Source organism: Leucopleurus acutus (assembly GCF_964270905.1).
Source record: "Leucopleurus acutus genome assembly, chromosome: X".
Taxonomy (NCBI): Eukaryota; Metazoa; Chordata; class Mammalia; order Artiodactyla; family Delphinidae; genus Leucopleurus; species Leucopleurus acutus.
Genome location: NC_139148.1, coordinates 51181885 through 51203452, shown reverse-complemented (window position 1 = coordinate 51203452; position 21568 = coordinate 51181885). Strand labels below are relative to the sequence as shown.

The following is a 21568-nucleotide window of genomic DNA, read 5'->3' as shown; positions in this document are numbered from 1 at the left end:
CTATCCCTACATCCTACTGACTAGCCTATTGTGTTTGAACCCCGCTTTGACGTCAGACCCCAAAGCTCAGTAAGTGGCACCGGTAGGTGGAGCCTGCAGAGCCAGGGGAGCAGCAGGCGTGCGCACAGCGCGTGTCCCGGGCTACACGCCGGAAAGACACCTTCCTCCGTGGCAAGCGGGAGGAAGAGTACAGGCCCCCAGGGGGCGGGGTTTGCAGCACCTGAGGTCGCCATGGCTACCGAGCCCGAGACCCCTGAGGCCGCCTTGGCTGCGGAGCCCGCGGTGCCATCGCTTGTGGATCGTTACTTCACTCGCTGGTACAAAGCGGGTAAGTGGAGAATAATAGTCTCCTCTGGGCCCAATTTGTCTGACAGTATAGGGACTATGATGACAGATCATAAGCCACACGCGCCCTCCCCAGCGCTTCCTCCCTACGTCAGAAGGAACTGGATCTCTCTGTTCCCCTGTAGGCCAAGGGAATGGCATTTGCAAAGACGTGGAAAACAGCAGGGTGCATGCTGGGTAGGGCGAGCGCAGTGCGAGTTCATGAGGTTGGGTTGCTTGCGGGAAGATGGTAGACTAAGGTGAGATCCCCGAGAGAGGCAGGAGCTGGGTTGCAATCTCCATGAGTGCCTAAAGGGATTTGAGGGGCTCAGTCCTCCAAGAAGAGGTGATACATAAACTGATTTAAATGGTAGCGGTCTAAACTAAGGTAGAGGCATAGGGATGGAGAGAAGAGGGTGGGTTAGAGTAGAGTCATTTAGAAAGCAGAATCTAACAGTTTTACTTAAAGGAAGTTGCTGGTATTACACATTTGCCACTTAGAAGTAGGTATCCTGTTGTATAGCTTTGTGTACCCAGCAAATATCAGTGACGAGAGCATCGTTGGGGACCCTCCTGTAACCCAACTTCCTCCCATTCATTTAGGAATAATATGAGGTGTACTCATCTTTTACAATATTGAAATATTTTACAATAGCATACGTTTTATTAGCCAGACTTAGTGTAACCGACCGTCTGGTTTACGCTGGATTGAGGTGTTTTCCGGAATCCATTACTTTCAGCGCTAAGATCAGGACAGTCCTGGGCGAACCAGGATAAGTTCGTCTCTCTAAAATCGACCAACAAAACATGCTACTAACTTAAATAAAGAATACATTACTAATCACTTTTTTTCTAATAGAAATAATGATTGTACTCATTTTAAAGTGAAGATAAAAAAAGGTGGAGCAAAGAGTTAATCATCATTTTAACATCGAATGAAGGATTCCATCTGGACCAGATATCTTTAAATACTTTATGGTAAGCCTTTAGGTATATCGTTTTGAGTAATGAAGGGATACCAGTGTTGTATGTGTCAAACCTTCATAATTAACTACCTCTATGAACCAAAGAAAGTACTAGGCAGTGGTAGTAAATATTGATTCAACAGCCATCAGACTCATTCATTTCTTCTAGATGTCAAAGGAAAACCCTGTGAGGACCACTGTATACTACAACACTCTAACCGGTAAGAAAATTGGGAATTTTAAATTATCAAAAAAAAATTTTTCTGGCATTGTAGCCTGGTACGGTCTTGTATTGAATAAATATTCATTAAATGATTATCTTCCACTGTACTGAGATGGTATTATTTATACTAGGAGTTTGGTTGACAAGAATGAGTCTTGCAGTGCCTACGCTAAACAAATAAACTTGGTTACCCAAACATCCAAATGGAGGACCACACCCTCAGTCGGCTACTACCTCAAGTAAGCAGCCTGTGCCTAACCACTGAATTGCCTAAGCCCATGGAGAGGGCTAGGGTAGAAGCACAGATGGTATCCTGTACATACCAGCATTCCTTACTTTTCTCTCTTCCTCCTCAGTGCTGTCTAAACACCTCTGGTACTCTTCCCTTTGGGGGAAGGAAATTCAGTCCCATTTTCTCCATTTTTATTACTGCATTCTTTTCTTCAGTTAAGCTACAATAGTAGCCAGAGGAAAATGGGGGGAAATGATAGGCTGACTAAACAAATGTCAGCTCAGCTATTCTTGTGCCAGTAGGAGTACGGTGTTATAGGAGGAAGAATCATACCAAGCAATAATACAGGATCAATTTTTGCTCCTCTTAGAATATGTGTCATCACACTGGCAGGATCCCATCTAGTTCTTCAAAGTGGAAAAGCAATTAAAAGCATTTTCTATCAAATCAGTACCAACTGTAGCAGACTTCAGAACAAAGTCTCTGGGAAATTTAAGCGGGTATGTTCCTGTATTTCTCTATTTAAATCCTCTATTATCATAATAATGATAGAGCCAGCCAGTCTTAGAACCCAGTAATATATGCTCAGCATACTTCCCTGGCAGTTAGAGATGACTTTAAGACTATGTAAACTCTAAAGAAATTCTCAGGCCCCCAAAATGAAGTATTTCAGAAGGTATATTATCTGTCATATTAGCTTCTGGGCCACCATCCCTGTCATCTCCAGGATGAAGGATGGAGAAGCTGGGCCTTTGAAAGAACAACTCTAATACCAATATAACAAGATATTTTGTCCTTTCTAGCTTTGTTAAGCCAGTATTTCGAATTCTATAAAATTTAGGTGATCAATACTTCTTTATCGTATATTTTCACATGTGAACTTAAAAGTAAAAAAAGTCCTGAGGTAGTGAAAAAAAAATCAATCTGAGAAAATATACAGTATTTGCTTCGTATCATTTCCCATTCCTAAATCACTGCCAATTTAATACACATCTAGCTACACCCTCCTCCTCCACGTAGTATTTAGTTATAGAAAATGTTACCTCTGCCCTCTACACCTTTAGGCAGGATGGACATTTTATTGTTAAAGGAGGGTATCACACCAAGGACAACTCATTACCATACTAAACTATCCTGACAAACCCCCCTGGATAGGAAAGTTTCAGTTGGTGATTTAGGTCCTTCATTTACTGAGTACATACTAAGAGTTTCTGCTAATTACCCTCAGTGTTCTGGAAGACCCTTGTTTATACTCCCCTTTGTAGTCCTGAAGGCCCCTAATAACCTGCCTTATAATTATTGATTTTTCCTCACTCAAGAAGCAAGTGGACTTTAAAAAGCATAGACCATTCTTAAAAGTCTACAAATTGCAAGTAAAACAGTTAGTGCTTGTGATGTTCCTGTGATAAATCTTTGTCCAAAATAGTAACACTTTTGTTACTACTGAGGAACAGAGAGGGACCTGCATATGGAACCCACTGTAGATAAGCTTTGATCACATCTCAGCACTGCCCATCATTTATTCTCCCATGGGAGGTGACAAAAAGGGGTTAAAACACTTCTTTCTGACACAGAGCCAGTGGTAGACAAAACATCTGGGACAAGTCCCCAGCCCCTCCTCCTAAAAGTGGGGAGTCACACTGACTAGTATTTTGAAACGAAGTACCCACAGGCAGAGGAGTGAAGTGCATGCAGTAACACCTGAATGCTGTCTAATAATGTTGTGAGTGGGAAAGAGGCCATAAAGAACAGCATCTTGACCTCAGATGTTCACTGCAGTAAAAATTCCTGGGAAAAAAAGGGCAACACATCAGACATGCTTGCATCCATTTCCCATGAGCCTCCTTGTATTGGGTTGGCCAAAAAGTTCGCTCGGGTTTTTCACATTAGGGAAAAACCTGAATGAACTTTTTGGCCGACTCAATAGATATTTGTCAGAACCTCCCGAGATGTATCCATACAGTGGAGTACATGAAAGTATAACCGTGCCACAACATTTAAACAGACATATGTCAAAATGTAGTATTTGCTAGCGGGTTATAGGATAATGGGTAAGTTACTCTTATCTGCTACTTAAAACTTTTCTGTTTTCCAAATATTCCTCAAATTGCATTTTTTTAAATTAGAAAAATATCCCTTCTTCAGAAAGTCTTAGTGATTGACCTAATAAAGAAGTTCCTTTCTCTGTTAAGTTCTAATATAAAAATAAGGTAGGAATCTTAATGAAACTAACTTTGTACAATATTGCTGTCATTCTCTATAATGTTGAATTTTATATTACTGCTTATTGGTAAGATTTTCCTACCCTTTTGAAATCTTTACACTGGGCTATGTGCAGCTTTCTCATGTACAGTTAAATATAAAGTATAATAAGTTAAGATAAAATATATTCTTAATATGTACTAAACTACCTATTATCACATTTGTCTTAGCCTGCTTTTTCCTCTAGAGCCTAGGGTGGTGCCTAGCCCATAGAGGCATTTAGTATATAAGTATTTGAATAAATCAATGGTTTTTCTGTACTTAAGTCATTTTTATTTAAAATGCTAATTCCAGGAATATATCCTATTGTGACTCTGAGGGCTGCCTCACAAAGAAAAGTGAAAATGTACATCAATTAACTTTTTCTTCCCTTTTATTATCAGGGGGCACAGTTTCTAACAGAACTTGCACCTCTGTGTAAGATTTACTGCTCTGATGGAGAAGAATACACCATGTCTAGGTGAGTTACTTTTTAACCACAATTTTGGGGAAACAAAGAAGGTAATATTTTTCTTCAAAGCAATTTTTTCTTTAAATAGCTGTGTTACAGGATGGTTGATGGAAGTGAATGAAAGCATTCTCCATAAGCCATCTATTCTTCAAGAGAAGGTAAAAGGGTCTGGGGAAGTAAGATCCCATCCACATACTTTTTATCTGTTTTTTTTTACCGTTTGACCGTATTAAGTATTCTATTTCCCTTCTAGCCATCCACCGAAGGCTACACTGCAGTTGTGTTGCCCAAGTTTGAGGAAAGTAAAAGCATAACAGAAGGGTTACTGACACAAAAACAGTATGAAGAAGTCGTGGTGAAAAGCATCAATGCCACAACAGCTACCTCATGAGGATTAAGATTGAGTAAAAACAACAGGGCATTCTTATCCTTACCTGGCCTACGAGTTAGTGCACTAAGGAAGAACCAGAGGCGCTGAAGCATCCTTCACACCGGGCTATCTGCAGGGAGGCCTGATCTTAAAACCTGACCTAGTTTTCCTTCTTTATCTTGCATAACAAGCCTTGATTCCATTTTGTCTCCAACCTCCCAGATCTGCCTGCCCATGTACTCACTCTGCTCTTCTTTTGCTTTTCTCTTTCTAACAACTGGCAAGTGAGAGGCATTTTTCTGATTAAAAACCAACAAACAAAGCACTTTGAGGACAATTTGAAAAGACAGAAAAGTAAAAATAATTTACCCATCATCCTGTAACCCATTAGTAACTACTAGGTTTTGATATAATTCTGTTTCAATATTATGTCATGGTTATTGTTTTTGCCTCAATTTTCCATCACTTTGAAGTTGAAAAACAACAACTGGCCTTTCTTACCCAGTCTGCTTCAGTGTGACACGACCGAAACGTCTGGTCCCACCCCTTTTGCCCCAACTGCCTCCCTCAGGTTGCCAGGAAGAGGCAGGGTGTAGAGTGTACCTTCTTTAAGTCTATGGGTTGGCCTTCAGCTCTGAACAATGTAGCACTGTAACACTGGCTTCTTAATGAAGGACACATGAAAAGGCTTTGAAAGGGGCTTTGCTAACATGGAAGTATCAATATTATAATGTGGTATGAAGTAACACGTGCATTTGTGGTCACTCAGTCTCACACTCCAGTTACAGGGTCACCAGCGAAGAAGTTCCCGAGAAGTTCCTGGAATTCAAAGACACAGGTGCTTTTGAACAGAACAAAAGCTTTCACATCATTTAAACAATAAACAAAAAACTCTGAATTCATGGTTTAAGATTGTATACTTGTTTACATTGAATTTCAAATAAAAGGACTTCTTTTAAAATTGTTATTTTTCCTTAAGGGCTGCAACATATACATACATATAAACATTTCTGTTTTTAAATAAAACCATTATCCTTGAATTTAAATTCTTTTAGTTCTCCATCGTCTTTTGCTGTTCAAGTCAAAAGTTATCCCTTCCCCACCCCTACTTGCATTTAAATTAGAGAATATTCTCATTTGAGGTATGTAAAATATTTTGTAAATAAAAATTTTAAATTATTTTTGACTCACAAGGAAACTTCTTTTAACCCTAACTCTCCCCTAAGTAAACCCACTAGACATGATACAGGTAGTAACTATAGAAACATCTACTCTGATAGTGTTGTGAGCTGAAAGTGTAAGCACAAACCAGCAAATCCCCATTTCAGGTAGCACAAAGGGTTCCCAAAGGTTTCATAAAACAAAAATACTAAAGATAGTAAAAGAATTATATATCTATTTTACATATAACATTACCTCACATCATTCTCCCATTATTTCCATTGTAATTTAAAAGAATATTTTGGTTTCAGGGAATAAAAATCATGTTTGATGATTTTTATAAAGAAATATTTTATAAAGGTCATAACCAAGCTGAGTGCACCCCATTTTCTCTCCGAGGCCTACAGTAAATTCAAGTTTCCTTCAATAAAATATTGACTAGCTAATTCGTAGCACTGTGGTTCTTCAGGATCTTGTGAATATTGACTGTGATGGCTGACTCAGATAATGATCATCAGACGAGCTTATAGAACTACTGCCGTTTGGCAACTGACATGTCCCGTTAGATTTCAAAATACATTTCAAAGCATTGGGATACAAGCCCCAAAAACCAAAGTTAACTATACTACATCATAAGGACAGAACTTATAACCAGATCCTTCAATCAAAACCCACCCGACAAAAACAAAAGCTTTAAACCCTAAAATTAAAAAGACTAAAGTCATTTATTTAATGAATATTCCAAAGGCACATATGTATACTTACTCAGAAATTATTTTGAACAGCTTAGTTCAAGTGTTCTCTGTCTTCTATCTTCTGCTCCATCAATTACTACTGAGAAGTACAAAAACTGCTTTTCAAGCCAGTAAGATAGGCTTAGGATTCCAGCTAATATCAAGGGCAGACAGGCCAGCTATGCTAGAACAAGAACAAAAACCATCTCCTAGTGAGTTCCTCCAGGATTCCATGGAGTGAGCTCCATGACCCTGTTTTTGGGTGGGGGAGGGACATGCATCACAACAGATTTCCTGTGCTCTGTGAAACACTTACTAGAGAACAAACGTGTGCTCCTGGCATGCATGATCTATGACAGAGGAGACAGCAGAGGCCCAGTCATACTCAGTGGACAGAGGGATTGAAGAAGAGTCCACAGGTTTAAGGAAAACCCTGCATCACCCAGACTACTGTGTCTCTTCTGCTGCAAATTAGTGTCCCAGATGATAAGCTTAAATTTAAAAAAATAGGAAGTTAGGGTCAAATGTGCCAAAGGTGAGCATATTTTCAAAATAGCTTCTTTGGATTAAATTGTCATTAAGGCAGTAAGGATATTCGGTTTGCCTTTTAAAGAACACTATTCATGGCAATGTCCCATTTAAAATCACACTTCAATTAGAAATATAGCAACCACCATGGCATTTATAGTTGTCAGAAAGCTTCACAATCGGTTTCATGATCAGAAAATAAAGCAAGATTTCAGTTTGTTTTCTTTACAAAATTGTTGTATTTCTGAAATATACAGGATCGTTTGCTTTCTAAAAATGTCAGCTTTGCCACATGGTGTTCCAGAGATCTGACCGCAGGAGCTTCTCAAGTTTTACCGTCCACAGAATCTTTATCTGTAACTGAGATCCATCGGTTGTTTTCCATTTGAAGCTGGAAAGAATTAAGACAATTGGTTTCTGCTTTACTCTTAAAATAAAAATTGCAAAATTAAATAGTATCTATTTTCTTCTGCATTTTCCTTTAGACTAATTTGGCCTCTCCCGTTGCGGAGCACAGGCTCCGGACGCGCAGGCTCAGCGGCCATGGCTCATGGGCCCAGCCTCTCCGCGGCATGTGGGATCTTCCCGGACCGGGGCACGAACCCGTGTTCCCTGCATCGGCAGACGGACTCTCAACCACTGCGCCAACAGGGAAGCCCTAGACTAAGTTTTTAAATGTGAGTTTAAGATAGAGAAATTATCTTACCTTCTTCAACAGTTTATAGCAAAATGAGAGAAGTTGGATCAAAATAGCCATTATGCCTCTTGTCTTTGTAATACTCTTATCAACCATAGTGACAGAAAGCAAGCAAATCAAATTCTTATAAGGAGGCCCTCAAAAGACTTTATCATTTATTTAGTTTGAAAATGGTAAACATTTCTTCTAAGGGATCTCAAAGGGTATGTAGATTAAGGCATCTGAGCTGACTTGATGACCTAAGGTCCCAGAACTCAGAAGCAGGGACTGTTGCCCAAGTCTCATGCCAATTTCATGGAACCCCAGGAAAAATGGATGGAAAATCAACCTGTTCTATTTCAGACGGTTTAGGGGCCTCTCAAAGGGCACCAAATAGTGGCAGTGAACCCCCTTCTTTGCAATTCCTTGCACTCTTTTTTGCACTGAGACTCCCTAAAACAAACAATAGAAGCCCTTCACTCTGAGGGGTCTGTGCCCTAGTTAGTCAGGTGATGATGTTGGGATTTAAGGGTAGCTGCTCTGTGCTATGGTATTAATCACGTCCAAAAAGCTAATTTATTTGGTGAACCTACTGCTTCCTGGGGTCAGTTGTAACTGCAGATGATAAATGGTTCTTGCAGTCAAGGCAGGAAAAATGGAAATAAATTGTTCTTCTGTGGGTATTAACACTTTATTTGAAGAAAAAGGGACTGGAAGCTAACCTAATAAAAAAAGAAGTGTGAAAGTTTCTCAAGTGCTTTCCTGAATGTGCCACCCTCCCTTTTACCTTTAGAAACACTTGATTCTGCAAGGGTGTCAGTTACTGTCTGGAGCTGGTGGCATAGAAGAACAAGCTTGTTTATTTCCAGGAGAAGCATAAGCTTATCATCATCTTTCAGCTGAAATGTAAATAAGGAAGTTATAACAACTCCAATGAAGTTCCATCTTTTAAACCTTAAGTACCTTTATACCTCAATAATATACCCTCAAAGTGGGTATTTACGACATCACCACCAGCACCAGGCAGGGATACGTGCATTACCTGTTTTGAGAAAACTTGCACACTTGAAGCAAGCTTCAAACCCTCTTCAGCAAAAACTGGGTAGAAAGGAAAAACATCAGTACGTTAGGTGTATGTCGTCTAGATAGTTGGTAAGAAATACACTCATGGATAATTTTCATACAGAATGTAAAAAATAAAACCTAAACATAAAAGGTCTGTCATGGAACTTCTGTGGTTTTTTGTTGTATCCCTGAAAACACAAGAGTTTAACTGTATTCAGAAGCAGTTTTCCCAGACCTGGTGCAGAATCAGTCCCTGCAGTGGCTCCCCTACACCGGGACACCTCCAATTACCATGCAGGATCGCAAGACATTTGATGCTTAGCCATAAAAATTATGCTTGGGCTTTTGGATGGATCCGAAGCTCATCTCATAATATCCCCAATTATAAGAGGGTGCTGAATCTTGGAACATGGGGTCAAAAGGGTTAGATGAGGTCAAAAATGTTAGAACATTGCTGCTTCCAGCTCAGCAAGATAGAATTTGTCACCTATACACATTCTTCAACCAGCCGTTTGAGGGGATTATTTTTTCACTATTCACCATACATTATACAATTTAGTGAGGAGAAGAGGATGATGGGAAAGAATACTGAAAAATACTTTAGAATATTCGGGATGATTACTTTTAAATGGTACACAGAATGTTTTAGGGTGAGAGATACCAGGGAAGTGAAGACTGAGCTTTAGGTGGCAGCAGGAAGAATGAAAAGAACAGGGCAAATCTGAGAGTGATTTGTGAAGAAAAATAATAGATCTTGGTAATAAATTAGATAAAACATATGAAGAAGAAGGAGGCAATAATGTCAAGGTTAACTTTAATTCCCTTTCCAACAGCCTTGCTATAATTGGATAACCTGATCTCAAGGTCAAATAGTCCTTCGCATCCTTCCCTATCCTTTAAAAGGGAAAACAATGCGGGCCCCTCAATGCGGTGGCTTCTCTTGTTGCGGAGCATGGGCTCTAGGCACGCGGGCTTCAGTAGTTGTGGTGCGCGGGCTTCAGTAGTTGTGGCACACGGGCTCAGTAGTTGTGGCTCGTGGGCTCTAGAGTTGCGGTGCACGGGCTTAGTTGCTCCACGGCATGTGGGACCTTCCTGGACCAGGGCTCGAACCCATGTCCCCTGCATTGGCAGGCAGATTCTTAACCACTGCACCACCAGGGAAGCCCCTATTCCAACTTTTTAAAAAGGGAAAAACTCACTTATAGTCAAATTTACAGAAAATTCCACATGAAGTATTTTCTATAATTCTTCTGACTCTGTTGACAATCATCCTCTCAAGCTGAAATCCCTTTCCTGAAGAGTCTCAGGTGAAAGCACATGGGAATGCCAAAGGAAAATACGTAAAGTTGATAAAGTGATAGAAATTTCAAATTTCAAATGCCAGAATGCCCTTGGTTCTAGAGAGGCAAACAGACTAACAAGAGAGTCAGGGGAAGTAAGAAAGGACTCTTGTAATCCACTTATCAATCTAAACCTCCAGGTAAGTGAGGAGAATTAGAGCAAGACCTATGTGGAGTTTCATGAGACACGTAGGGCAGAAGGGTGAGTGTCAGTACATGGTCTCTCCCTGAATGCCCTAAATCATCAGGAATATGGAAGAAGAAAAGGAAACTAACATGTACTGAGAACTGTAATGGTCTCAACCCTATGACAGATGCTTTCTTATGTGTTATCTCATTTCATCAATGTCATTCATCCAATTCAATAATGAAGAAGCCAAAAACCTTTCCTCGCATTCAGGGCAGTATAAGAGATACTCATTTGCTGATAGGATATTTTCACCTACTTGGGAAAAACTTAATATTGCATCTAGTAACTATCAAAGCCCATTCTACTTTATCCCTATAATATTTAAGTTTTTTTTCCAATAAGATACCCAAAAGGCTCCAAAAAATCCTACTGCAAGTCCTCTAGTTTTCTACCACCATCTATAGTATACATGTGTTGTGTGCACAGGTAAACATAAAATTACATTAAATCATTTAGAAAACTAGCTATTACCAACTTTTAGCCCAACTTTTATTCTACAGTATTAGCATGAAATGGAAATTAAATCTACATCTAGTTGATGAATTAAATCCTGCGAAGTTTTTAGTGGCCTCTCTCCCCTGAAATAAAATGAATTATTAACGAGGTAAGAAAAAATTATTGCCTGGGAATTGATTTTATATTAAAGTTTTAGAGCATTTCATGCATTAACATATCCCAAGTTTTGAAGAATAATATTGAATAGACTAAAAATATTTTGAGTATTCTTTTTTTTTAACATCATTATTGGAGTATAATTGCCTTACAATGGTGTGTTAGTTTCTGCTTTATAACAAAGTGAATCAGTTATACATATACATATGTTCCCATATCTCTTCCCTCTTACGTCTCCCTCCCTCCCACCCTCCCTATCCCACCCCTCTAGGTGGTCACAAAGCACTGAGCTGATCTCCCTGTGCTATGCGGCTGCTTCCCACTAGCTATCTATTTTACGTTTGGTAGTGTATATATGTCCATGCCACTCTCTCACTTTTTCACAGCTTACCCTTCTCCCTCCCCATATCCTCAAGTCCATTCTCTAGTAGATCTCTGTCTTTATTCCCATCTTACCCCTAGGTTCTTCATGACCTTTTTTTTCATTTTCTTAGATTCCATATATATGTGTTAGCATACGGTATTTGTGTTTCTCTTTTTGCCATACTTCATTCTGTATGACAGACTCTAGGTCCATCCACCTCACTACAAATAACTCAATTTTGTTTCTTTTTATGGCTGAGTAATATTCCATTGTATATATGTGCCACATCTTCTTTATCCATTCATCTGATGATGGACACTTAGGTTGCTTCCATCTGCTGGCTATTGTAAATAGAGCTGCAATGAACATTTTGGTACATGACGCTTTTTGAATTTTGGTTTTCTCAGGGTATATGCTCAGTAGTGGGATTGCTGGGTCGTATGGTAGTTCTATTTGTAGTTTTTTAAGGAACCTCCATACTGTTCTCCATAGTGGCTGTATCAATTTACATTCCCACCAGCAGTGCAAGAGTGTTCCCTTTTCTCCACACCCTCTCCAGCATTTATTGTTTCTAGATTTTTTGATGATGAAACAACTTTAATATTTAACTATTACTTCTTAAGGCACTTCAAAAAATTTCAGGTAAACATTATATATGTTCATTTTATAATGTAAGAAACTTAAAAGTGACAAGTTATAGTTGTTTTATTTTTCCTTTTTAAACTTTTTTATTTTGCTTCATAAATTAAAGATATAAGGTCTGATAATATGTCTTAACTGAAAGAGCTTTGTTCCACAATGGAAAAAAGATCTGACCAAAAATCAGTAAATTCTCACTTTTTATTCTAATTTCAACTCTGGCAGGAATTCAGTTGTTTTTGAGGAGGCATGTCAGTTAAGTTTCAATTCTGAGTCTATAAAATAATCGTAATAATATTTGTGCTACCACTCTCATCAGAAGATTAGGGAATATCACATTGACAACTACTAAGAAGAATTAAGTTCTGCCCCTTAATAGCTATGAGACGTGAACAAAATATTCTTATTCTCAGATAAACTTCAAATGAAATATGAAGCAGAAACCACTTTAAAAACTCTAAGGCACTGGTAAGTGTGAAATATTTTAAAACTATAATGCACTAAAAAATCTAAAATATATAAATTATAAAGAAATATGAGTAACTGCATATAAATGATAAAGAAATTATATAAATTGTTAAGACAACCTTAAACACTAGCCTGAAGAAAAGCTATAGAATTGCCCAGGAAAACTACAAAACTGGATCCAGTGAAAACTAACAGATGAGTCTCAGAAAGAAGCAATTAGATGAGGCTGGGAAACCATCGTCTTAAGAGAAAACAGAAAAATTGTTTGGGAAAAAACAGGTATACTGACAGGGTGGGTAGAAAGCAAAGCCAGCTTGAGATTTTACCCCAATCATATTACCAAGACTTACCAAATTGGCACAAGGTGTTATCTATTACCATTATTCCATTAGCCATTCCCATCAAGAATTCTAATATACTGTCATCTATTTTTGTGTATATCTTCTCAGTCTCTTACACCTTAGGTGTATTTTTCAGAGTTTTGATTTTGATTCAGAAAGCCTGATTTATCAGTCAGAGTCCATTAAGGAAAACAAAAACCACAGCTATTATTTTATCAGAGAGAGTTTAACATATGGAACTGGTTAACCAAGTACTAGAGGCCTGAGAAGGCAGAAAGGGAGTACAGAGAAGGAACGTTGAGATTGAAACTGTGGGAAGCCGCTTATACCCCTAAGGCTGAAGGAACAAAAGGAAGAGTTTGGGATTCTTAGAATTTAGACGCTTGGCGGTGAGGCCCCTGCAGAACTGGTTCTTGAACCTCTGAGAAGGGGGTGGCAGCCTGCTGGAGCTGGTATTTCCGAGAGGGCAGGATGAGACTGGTTCTAACTGTATAGAAATAAACAGAAACTTGAACGAACAGCTGCTGCGGGGTACAGAGCTACTGTTGAGTGAAAGCAAGCGAACAAGGGAACAAATTCCTTCCCCTTCCTCTATCCAGCCTTGCCCTGTCCCTCTGGTGTCTGCTACTGTTGGAGCATAACAGCTGTCAAAGGAGGGGTGTTTTCTCAGGCCCCCAGTCCCAGAATCATGAGCAGTGTATAGGAAGGGTGGGTTTGGAGCTGAGAGAGAAGCTGGAAATCAGCTCATCAGCTTACTGGGTCTTGATTTCCTCAGTTATAAATGGGGATAATACTCCCCTGTATACTTCACTGGAATGTTTTGAAGGTTAGATGAGAGGGTAGATATAAAAGAATTTTACAAGCCATAGAAATAAAAACAACTGAGAATTAGCCTCCCATAAATACTTGAATTTACTGTAATAGGTACTTCTTAGAAGAAATGTGATCACTTTCAGAACTAGTGGTTTTGAAGCTAAAAATTTATAGTGCTTCCCCATGCCCTCCCTTATCCTCATCTATTCAGATCATGTTAACATCTAAGATACCAACTTATGAGTCTTCTAGGAGAAATGACCAGGAAAATTGTGTTTTTGCTTTGGTTGGTAAAGCATGGTAATGTCATCTGTGCAGGATACCATGAGTCACATGGCAGTGTTTTGAGCACGTGACATCACTGCTGAGAGTGCGCCAGGAGGGAACACGCAGACCTGAGTGAAGGCGAGGCGGAGGGCCTACAGTGTGCCTGCTGAGGCTCGTGCAGGTGTGGAATTCCTGCAAAGTCTCTTATTTATTTATTTATTTATTCATTCGTTTATTTTTATTTTTGGCTGCATTGGGTCTTCGTTGGTGCATGTGGGCTTTTCTTTAGTTGCGGCGAGTGGGGCCCACTCCTCATTGTAGTGCGTGGGCTTCTCATTGCTGTGTCTTCTCCCGTTGCAGAGCATGGGCTCCAGGTACATGGGCCTCAGCAGTTGTGGCACACAGGCTCAGTAGTTGTGGCCTGCGGGCTCTAGAGCACAGGCTCAGTAGTTGTGGCGCATGGGCTTAGTTGCTCCACGGCATGTGGGATCTTCCTGGACCAGGGCCCGAACCTGTGTCCCCTGCATTGGCAGACGGATTCTTAACCACTGAGCCACGAGGGAAGCCCCTTGCAAAGTCTCTTGTTTTACCTTAAACACGTGTGCAGAGTTTGCTTCCTCCTCCATGATATGCACAGAATTGTTTTAATGTAAAAATTCTCACAAATCTTTGAGTACGATCTGGTGCTCTGTGTATTCTATAACCTCTTATTATATCCCCTCCTTCCAGGGTATGGCTCGCTCATTTGGAAAGGACCAGGCATATATCACTGAGATTTTCTTTTTCTGTTTTTCCCCCATCATTACCTTGTTCTTCTGGTGGACAGGAGATGTAGTGGTCTGAATTGAGACTGGAGAAACTGGCAAATTAAAATCACATAAGTGTTTGACACCACAATGAAGATGAAAGGCTATTTATTGCTGGCAGAGATTTGGGTATTTGCAGTCATCAGAAGTATAAAATAATCTTTGCTGATTCAGTCTACTTTCTACTGGGTTAGTCAAAAGGTTCGTTCGTTTTTTTTTTTTTTCGTAAGATGGCTCTAGTAGCACCTAGTTGTCTTTAATTTCACTCAAAACAACTTTGTTAGATAGTATGTGACAGCTGTCGTATAAGCGTGCATTTAAAAAAGACATTAAATTGGTGAATTTTTGTGTAGGCATTTTAACATTGAAGATGGAATTTTAAAAAAAGCAACATTTTTGGCATATTATGCTTTATTATTTCAAGAAAGGTAAAAACGCGACTGAAATGCAAAAAAAAAAAAGATTTGTGCAGTGTATGGAGAAGGTGCTGTGATGGATCAAGCATGTCAAAAGTGGTTTGCCTTCGCAAATCTCGTGCTGGAGATTTCTCGCTGGACGATGCTCCACAGTCAGGTAGACCAGTTGAAGTTGATAGCAATCAAATCGAGACATTAATTGAGAACAATCAACATTATACCATGCAGGAGATAGCTGACACACTCAAAATATCCAAATCAAGCGTTGAAAATCATTTGCACCAGCTTGGTTATGTTAATCGCTTTGATGTTTGGGTTCCACATAAGTTAAGCAAAAAAAAACCTTCTTGACCGTATTTCTGCATGCGATTCTCTACTTAAACATAGTGAAAATGTTCCGTTTTTAAAACAAATTGTGATGGGCGATGAAAAGTGGATACTGTACAATAATGTGGAATGGAAGAGATCATGGAGCAAGCGAAATGAACCACCACCAACCACACCAAAGGCCAGTCTTCATCCAAAGAAGGTGATGTTGTGTATATGGTGGGATTGGAAGGGAGTCCTCTATTATGAGCTCCTTCCAGAAAACCAAACGATTAATTCCAGCAAGTACTGCTCCCAGTTAGACCAACTGAAAGCAGCACTCGACGAAAAGCGTCCAGAATTAGTCAATGCATAATCTTCCATCAGGATAACGCAAAACTGCATGTTTCTTTGATAACCAGGCAAAAAAGCTTGACTGGGAAGTTCTGATTCATCCACTGTATTCACCAGATATTGCACCTTCAGATTTCCATTTATTTAGGCCTTTACAAAATTCTCTTAATAGAAAAAAATTCAATTCCCTGGAAGACTGCAGAAGGCACCTGGAACAGTTCTTTTCTCAAAAAGATAAAACCTTTTGGGAAGATGGAATAATGAAGTTGCCTGAAAAATGACAGAAGGTAGTAGAACAAAAGAGTGAATACGTTGCTCAATAAAGTTCTTGGTGAAAATGAGTCTTTTATTTTTACTTAAAAACCGAAGGCACTTTTTGGCCAACCCAATTCTTGGGTTCTAGGTCCCAGTTCTACTGCAAATGGTATCATGGTCTCTTATCATCAAGAGAAGACTTCAGTTCCTGTTCTTGGTTAGTATTTTTTTTTCACTCTAAATTATTACATTAGTAAGTAGAAGGAATATCTTTTTGTAAGTATTGAGAAGGTTAGTAGTATTAGGAGAGAATGCGGAGTCGCTACAATTTTCCCTCAGTTCTAAGACTATATCTTTATTAAAATCAGTTTAATGCCTTTAGTGTTGGGATCCTGGGTGGAGGGCTGGGAAATCCAACATGACATTAAAGGTATAATTTTTAAAAATTGTTCTGACATACACACTTGTCAGTGCAGTGGCATACACTCATCCACACAGGCACATTACAGTTGAAGTTTGAGTCTAAACAGTCTAATTTGCATGTACATTTTAAGGATTCATCTGAATCATTTTTGGCTATTGGCAGTTTTGCATTGTGTCTTGGGGACATTTTCATATTCCTTGCTTAAGAGCTGGAACTCTTTAGTCATCCTTAGGATTGACAGTATAATTTGAAAACAAATTCAAAGAAGATTAGCATTTCACCTGCATTTCCTATTGAATTATACCGAAAATGTTTTGTTTATTTGGATGTTTTGTTTATTTGTTGGGGGGAGAGGATTCTCTTCAATTAGGTTACATATTCCTCAACAAAGTTAAAAGCCCTAAAGGCTTTCTTTTGAAAGTCGGTTAAAAACTCCTTTTTTTTTTTTTTTTGGCCGCAGGGGATCTTAGTTCCCTGACCAAGAACCTGGGCCCTGGCAATGAAAGTGCTGAGTCCTAACCACTGAACTGCCAGGGAATTCCCTAAAAAACTTTTGACAGATCAGTTTGGTGCCACAGTATTCACCCTTCATGTGGATCAATCAAGCATAGCAACTTCTTTTTAGCTTTGAAAAGGTGGCAATTTTTACGGCTGCTATTTGCATTCCTGGCATGTGAAAGGCAACGTTCTGAAATTTTTTCATTTAAATGCTATACCATGGTAGCATTTTTTTTTTTTTTTGCGGTACGCGGGCCTCTCCCTGTTGTGGCCTCCCGCTATTGTGGCCTCTCGCGTTGCGGAGCACAGGCTCCGGACGCGCAGGCTCAGCGGCCGTGGCCCACGGGCCCACTGGCCCAGTCGCTCCGTGGCATGTGGGATCTTCCCAGACCGGGGCCCGAACCCGTGTCCCCTGCATCGGCAGGCGGACTCTCAATCACTGCGCCACCAGGGAAGCCCACTCTGGTAGCATTTTGACGGCATTTGAAGTAGACTTTGTGGGAGCCATGTCAAGTTTAACTTTCATGGCTTATGTTGCTACCAGGAATAAATGAACCACCTTCCGTTCCAGCTAAGCTCAAATAGCCAGACAGTTAACTGCTATATCCCTAGATCCCCTTCTTCCTGGAGGCTGGCAAGCTGCCTTTGGTATCAGCCCCAAAACGTACACTTATTTCTGAGATGCTAACAATTCATCTCAGACCAGAGGCAGTTTGGTAATTGTTTAGTTTGTAATGTGTCTAATCCAGTTGTGATTTCTGTCCCCTGTTTTCCTTACTGCTGGCTTGATGTTGACCTTCAGGTCAAGTTCAGTCACAGCTTTCTCTAGGGTGGTCTAGTTGGCTTTATCAAAGAGCACTTCCATTTCCCAGCTGAGCCTTAAAGACTTTAAAATTTTGAGCCTTCTCATTATCAGAGTATGTATTATCAGTGTCCCTGTGTAGGAACTCTAGTGTAGATTGTGTAGGAAAGGAGAAGTTCTCATAATCCTAAAAGAGGCAGATGAGCTACTCACAAAATTAGTTCCTCTCAAATATTCCTCACCTGCCCCTTCCCAGATAACAGTAGTAGGGGGATCAGTGACTTGATGGGGCATTTTCTGATTGCTTCACGTTAAGATGCAATGTAGTACCATGCAGGTTGATTGCAAGTCTTGCAAAAATGTAATCCATTTCATAAAATGGATTAACGTTTTACCAGAGTAGCGCTTAAATCATGGCCGAATTAGACTTGTTATAACTGATAACAAAATTACTTCAAATGAGTATGATTTGACTATCAAAGGATTAAGAGAAGTCTTTGGAAAAACTGATAAAACCCTCAAAATATTTTTGTGAAACGACTCCCTCTGTGCTGTGAAATTCAAATATGGAAATGTGAAAGATGTCATGTCCTGCTGTCATACAGTTTGTCAGAATAATTTCTTTCCTGCCAATAAGTCAGTACTTGGTATTTATACATAGTTAAGTCTAAGAATCAAATATAATTGTACTTATGCCTAATTTTTAAAAATAAGATACACTATTTTCAAAACTTGTTTCTTTTTTAAAAAGCAGATAAGGTGTCATTGAAAGTTTAGTTACTATTTAACATGAAGTTATGGGGCTTGTTAACCATGAATTTAAGTAGCCTTTTCCAATATTGTTAAATAAGCAAAACCTCTCGTAGTCTTTTTGTCTATATACAATAGATTTTTGTTTGGGAGTGTAGGGAGTAGTAATTGTATGTGAAATTATAATACTGTTATGATTAGTAGAGAAAATCTGGATTGTACAGAAAAGTATGTCAAAGAAAATTAAGACTTGATAATTTGTAGTCATACGTGTGTACATGCATGTGTATATGTATAATGAAAATCATGTTTTTAAAACATTTTATCTGGAGCATTTTTCTCACATTTTAAAATATTCTCGTAAAAGAATTTTTCATGTCTGTATGGGTCATATGTATAGGTGTACCATGAATAATACTGAGAAAGAATGTCTCTCTATATACATATTTTCTCATGTCTCTACTTCCTGTGTATGATTTCTACTTAAGTAAGAGACTCCATAAATCTAACTGAAAGAGGGCCTGGGAGTATTATCTAACAGTGACAAATTTCCCCCAACCATCGCCCTCCTCTTCCAGTTATTTATTTATTTTTTAAGTAAGGACATTTTTATTGATCAGTGTGTTTGTAGAAATTTTTATTATAAGTGTTTTCTGTCCATTAACTTTACTTACTGAATACACGCCACTCTTATAATTGAGGTAAATTTTACATACAGTGAAATGTACAGCTCTTTGGTGTATAGTTTGGTGAAATTTAATACATGTATACGGCCTCGTAAGCACCACAACCACCACCCCCTCCCATTTGAAATACAGAACATTCTTCCACTTTGAATCACTCAGTGGGCATTTTTTTCTTCAACCCTCCCACATGCCTAAAGTTGAAGTGGGATTCCTCTTCTCGGGGCAGGGCCTCCAGGCTGTGTTTGCTCTGACCAGGAGGTTGTTAGGGTGACAGAAACATTAACTCTGGTTCTGATGGTCGTCTTGTAGGTGCAAAGCCCAGTCGCCTAGCTTTAGCTTAGAGTTACTGCCTCAGCTCCCACCAACATGAAGGAGTGTGTCTGTCACATTTTCTCTTTCCTTTCAGATGCTGAGCTTTTTATACCACCAAAGATCAACAAAAGAACCCAGTGGAAACTGAGCCTTCTAGAGTGACTCTGACCCCAGTTAGGAGGGCTCTGGCAGAGAAGGCTGTTTTCCTTCCACCCCTCACTCCTCGAGGCCTGGCTGTTGGGAAGTGGGAAGAGTAAGACCATCTACCTTAGCATTACGGAGAGCTGCTCTGTACAGCAGACCTCAGCAGACACCAATTCTATTTTATTTTGCATATAATTTTAATCATTAAGCAAGACTTTAAGCTTTAACCCATATAGCACCATTTTGTAAAAATTACTGTTCTTTTACTTAGTGCTTATTGAGAGCATATTTCTGGTATTTATGGTAATCAGGACATTGGGTTTCATTCCCAGCTACAGGTTGGAATCATACTGGAACTGTAGACAAATCACAGAATTGATTTGTGCCTCAGTTAATTGGGAATGTTTCGTGGCTGCTACCTCAAAAGTGTGAAGAAAAGTAAAGTAATGTTTTTAAACTGTTTTATGTTCCTTGAGGAAAGCATTATATATAAACAACATGGCTATTAGTGCTCCTAACATTTGGTCAAATTTCATCATTTAAATGATTTCACCTTGAACTAAAGCAGAATGAAAAGCGAAATCTATCCTTTGATATTCTAAGCCTTCCTATGCTGACAGCGGTTATTTTGTAGTATCTTGCCAGGTCATGTGCTTCCAGTTATAACTGGTTTGAGCCTCCTATCACTACAGGGTCCATACGGACTATTTTCATTGCCTGTGAATGTTCTGCTAGAGTTAGCAGTGTTAGAGCTGGAACAGATTAGAATTTCTGAAACAGTATTGCGTACATTTGGGATGGTGAGCAGTGTGCATCATAGGCATGAACAGTAGTAAGTTACTCCTTTTTCTCCAAATGTTGCTTCTTTTAACATAGTGTTTTTGTCAGTATCTAGGCCATTTCATTTATTTTTCTTTATGGTGCTTAACTGACCTATGTCTTTTGGTTATTTTCTTTGAAGCAAATGAGAATTTATCTCTTTTTGGTGAGTCCAGAAAAAGCTCAGTTTGTTTTGACAACAGTTTTGTGGCTGACTCTTGGGTAAGGTTAACAATCTCTTTCATGCTTTTAATACCAGAACCAGACCTTTATTACTCTATGTAGACTAACAGGAAGTCAGAGTATAGATATACCCAGAATTGTGTAACTAAAGAAGCCTTTCCCTAATATAGCAAAATGTAAACTATAGAATCTAGGTGTGTTCACTGTATAATTCAACTTTTCTGTGTGTCTGAAAATTTTCACAAAATAATAGAAAAAGAAGATCTGTAATTAAGTGCCCAACATTGAAAGGTTGCAAGTGCTTTTTGACTACTCTTTGGTGTGGATTAATGAACATGGTAACTTATATGACATTTTAATATATTATAGTACTCTTGCTATGGATAATAGTAAAGGGACCCATGCTGATGGGTTGGAAATAGAAGTAAATGTGCCTGTTTATAATGGTGTGACTTTGCGTGGATGTTCACTTTCCTTGAAATACTGTATGGAAACAGCAAGAAAGAATTTGTGTGAATACAAATTACTATCAATTACTCTCTCCTCTGAGCGAGATGGAATTTTATTCATTTGGAGAAGGAGCAGGTGGGAGCAGACCATCCAAATTGAAGGCAGAAGGCAAAGTCAAGGGTGAATTTATGGGGGGAAATGCTGTGTATAGGCAAAGGAGAAACTCCTGGGAGTGATAAATGCTTAATTTTGGGGAAAGAGTCTATCAAGTTCTAAAGAGGAGTATATAATTCTTCCCCCAAATTTGGGCTCTTCCCAAATTCATGTTGCAGGAAGCT

General features: G+C 39.1%; 1 protein-coding gene across 1 annotated transcript; it reads left to right on the top strand.

Annotated features, from left to right (window-relative positions):
* Positions 1-231: 231 nt before the first annotated feature.
* LOC309977950 (protein Abitram-like) lies at positions 232-4848 on the top strand (the record flags this gene model as incomplete). The annotated part of the gene is made up of 6 exons (XM_082864327.1): positions 232-328; positions 1459-1510; positions 2115-2244; positions 4390-4466; positions 4546-4615; positions 4711-4848. The coding sequence occupies 6 exons, from the start codon at positions 232-234 to the stop codon at positions 4846-4848; spliced, it is 564 nt and encodes a 187-aa protein (XP_082720453.1).
* Positions 4849-21568: the final 16720 nt, after the last annotated feature.